Here is a 2310-nt window from a genome sequence, read left to right as displayed (position 1 = left end):
GAATGCGTTGTCTCCCTTCATCCCGCCTCCCTCCCTTGGACTTCAATTCCCACCATTCCTAACAGTCTCAGGCCCCCTCCTTTCCCCTCTCAGGCACTTAAGCGGAAAGGGAAAAGGGAAAAAAAAAGGGACCCGAGGCTGTTAGGAATGGTGGGAGTTGGAATCCAAAACACCTGGAGGGAGGGCCAAAGTTGGCCCATGCCTGCAATATAGGGACTCATGGCAATAAATACAGTGGAACAGATTAAAAAGTCTTTCACACATTTTCAATTTTTCAAAAACACACTTTAAAATAGTTTCTTAGGTTTATAAAAACATATTTTATATAATAATAATAACAAAACTTTACTTAGAAATGAGCTGAATTTTGAAAGAGCGCCAGCTTTTTAACGTCACTGTTTATTGAAGTGTCCCACTAACTACTACGGCGGCATGAGCAGGACAACCGCTCGATCCCAACGTAAGGCATTTATGACTCGGAGTATCTCCATCCGGTCGATTCAAGGTGGAACAGCAGCTGATCGCAGAAGGTTGGCGTGCGGTGCTTGTGCACCACGGCTTCGATTTCTTTCGCCAATGCGTCCGGGTAGAGGAGACCCCCTTCTTTCAAAGTATCTGCAAAACACACACAAAGTTTCTGGAGTTCCAAAAGCAGCCTGTTTTGTGTTTTTCATTCTGTGACAAAACAACTGATGGGAGACACCACATCGTGTCATCCAAAACAATTCCAGAATGCCAACAATTCACATAATTTGAGGGAAGAGCAAGGTAGTCAGCCAGGCTGTCGGCCAGCTAGTTATTAGCTAGCTGCATTAAATCACTACTGACCATGAGGTTGTGAGTTTGAAGCCAGCCTGAGTGAGCTTCCGGCCATTCATAGTCTAGCTTGCTGTTGACCTATGCTGTCCAAAAGACAGTTGCATCTGTCAAGAATGGGGAACAATGCCTGGCTCGAGAGCAGTACGTGTGAAAAGGATCTCTGGAGTCCTCGTGGACAACAAGTTAAACATGAGGCAACAATGTGATGTGGCGGCAAAAAAAGCTAATGGGATTTTGGCCTGCATCAAGAGGAGCATAGTGTCTAGATCTAGGGAAGTCATGCTTCCCATGCTCTATTCCGCTTTGGTTAGACCACACCTGGAATATTGTGTCCAATTCTGGGCACCACAATTCAAGAGAGATATTGACTCTACGCTGGGATGTGTCCAGAGGAGGGCGACTAAAACAATCAAGGGTCTGGAGAACAAGCCCTATGAAGAGTGGCTTAAAGAGCTGGGCATGTTTAACCTGAAGAAGAGAAGGCTGAGAGGAGACATGATAGCCATGTATAAATATGTGAGAGGAAGCCACAGGGAGGAGGAGGGAGCAAGCTTGTTTTCTGCTTCCCTGGAGACTAGGACGCGGAACAATGGCTTCAAACTACAAGAGAGGAGATTCCATCTGAACACAAGGAAGAACTTCCTGACTGTAAGAGCCGTTAAGCAGTGGAACTCTCTGCCTCAGAGGGAGTGTGGTGGAGGCTCCTTCTTTGGAGGCTTTTAAACAGAGGCTGGATGGCCATCTGTCAGGGGTGATTTGAATGCAATATTCCTGCTTCTTGGCAGAATGGGGTTGGACTGGATGATGGCCCAGGAGGTCTCTTCCAACTCTAGGATTCTAGGATTCTAAGTAGTAAATATAGGTATCACTTTATTCGGGGAGGCTAATTTAACTAAGTTACAATGCCATAAAAATCTCCAGCAAAGTGCAGAGGATTGAGGAAGTACTCCATCAAGACCGTCTCACAAGTGGACGGTGAAGCAACAGCTCCCCCTGTGGCCAGAATCGAGCATACCCTCATGAAGCAGGAAAAGCTGTAATGTCAAATTGCCTCTGTGTCTTGTCTATATATGTTGTATGTCTATGGCACTGAATGTATATGTGCATCGTAATCCGCCCTGAGTCCCCTGCGGGGTGGGAAGGGTGGAATATCAATACAGTAAATAAATAAACAAACTTCGGCCCTCCCATCCTCTGTCCCTCCAGGACTCCAACTCCCAGCATTCCTATCAGCCTGAGGCCCTTTCCTTTTCCCCCTCAGCCACTTAAGCGGGCCCAAGTTGGTCCATGCCTGCTCTAACTACACACACACAAACATATACACACACAAATGTCTGATCTAAAGCATCTGTTTGGATTCCATTTTGTAGATTAATCTAACCCACCCCACATAATTAAGGCAAATTTGAAGCATGTAGTCATTCCAAGAATCTGCTTCCTCTACTAAAATTCAGGAGGAAAGGGTTGCAGATCTATATAAGCAGTTCTATA

General features: G+C 45.8%; 1 protein-coding gene across 1 annotated transcript in view; it reads right to left on the bottom strand.

Moving 5' to 3' along the window:
* Window positions 1-296: 296 nt before the first annotated feature.
* The window catches only part of LOC137095427 (dynein axonemal assembly factor 5-like), a 46775-nt gene continuing 44761 nt past the window's right edge, over window positions 297-2310 (bottom strand). Inside the window, exon 13 of the mRNA XM_067462090.1 lies at window positions 297-615. Coding sequence (XP_067318191.1) covers window positions 470-615 — 146 coding nt within the window. The 3' untranslated portion in view covers window positions 297-469. The remainder of the gene's footprint in view (window positions 616-2310) is intronic.

The sequence above is a fragment of the Anolis sagrei genome, chromosome Y (genome assembly GCF_037176765.1).
Source record: "Anolis sagrei isolate rAnoSag1 chromosome Y, rAnoSag1.mat, whole genome shotgun sequence".
Lineage (NCBI taxonomy): Eukaryota > Metazoa > Chordata > Lepidosauria > Squamata > Dactyloidae > Anolis > Anolis sagrei.
Note: the sequence above shows the minus strand (reverse complement) of the source record. Positions and strands in the feature narration are given on the sequence as shown.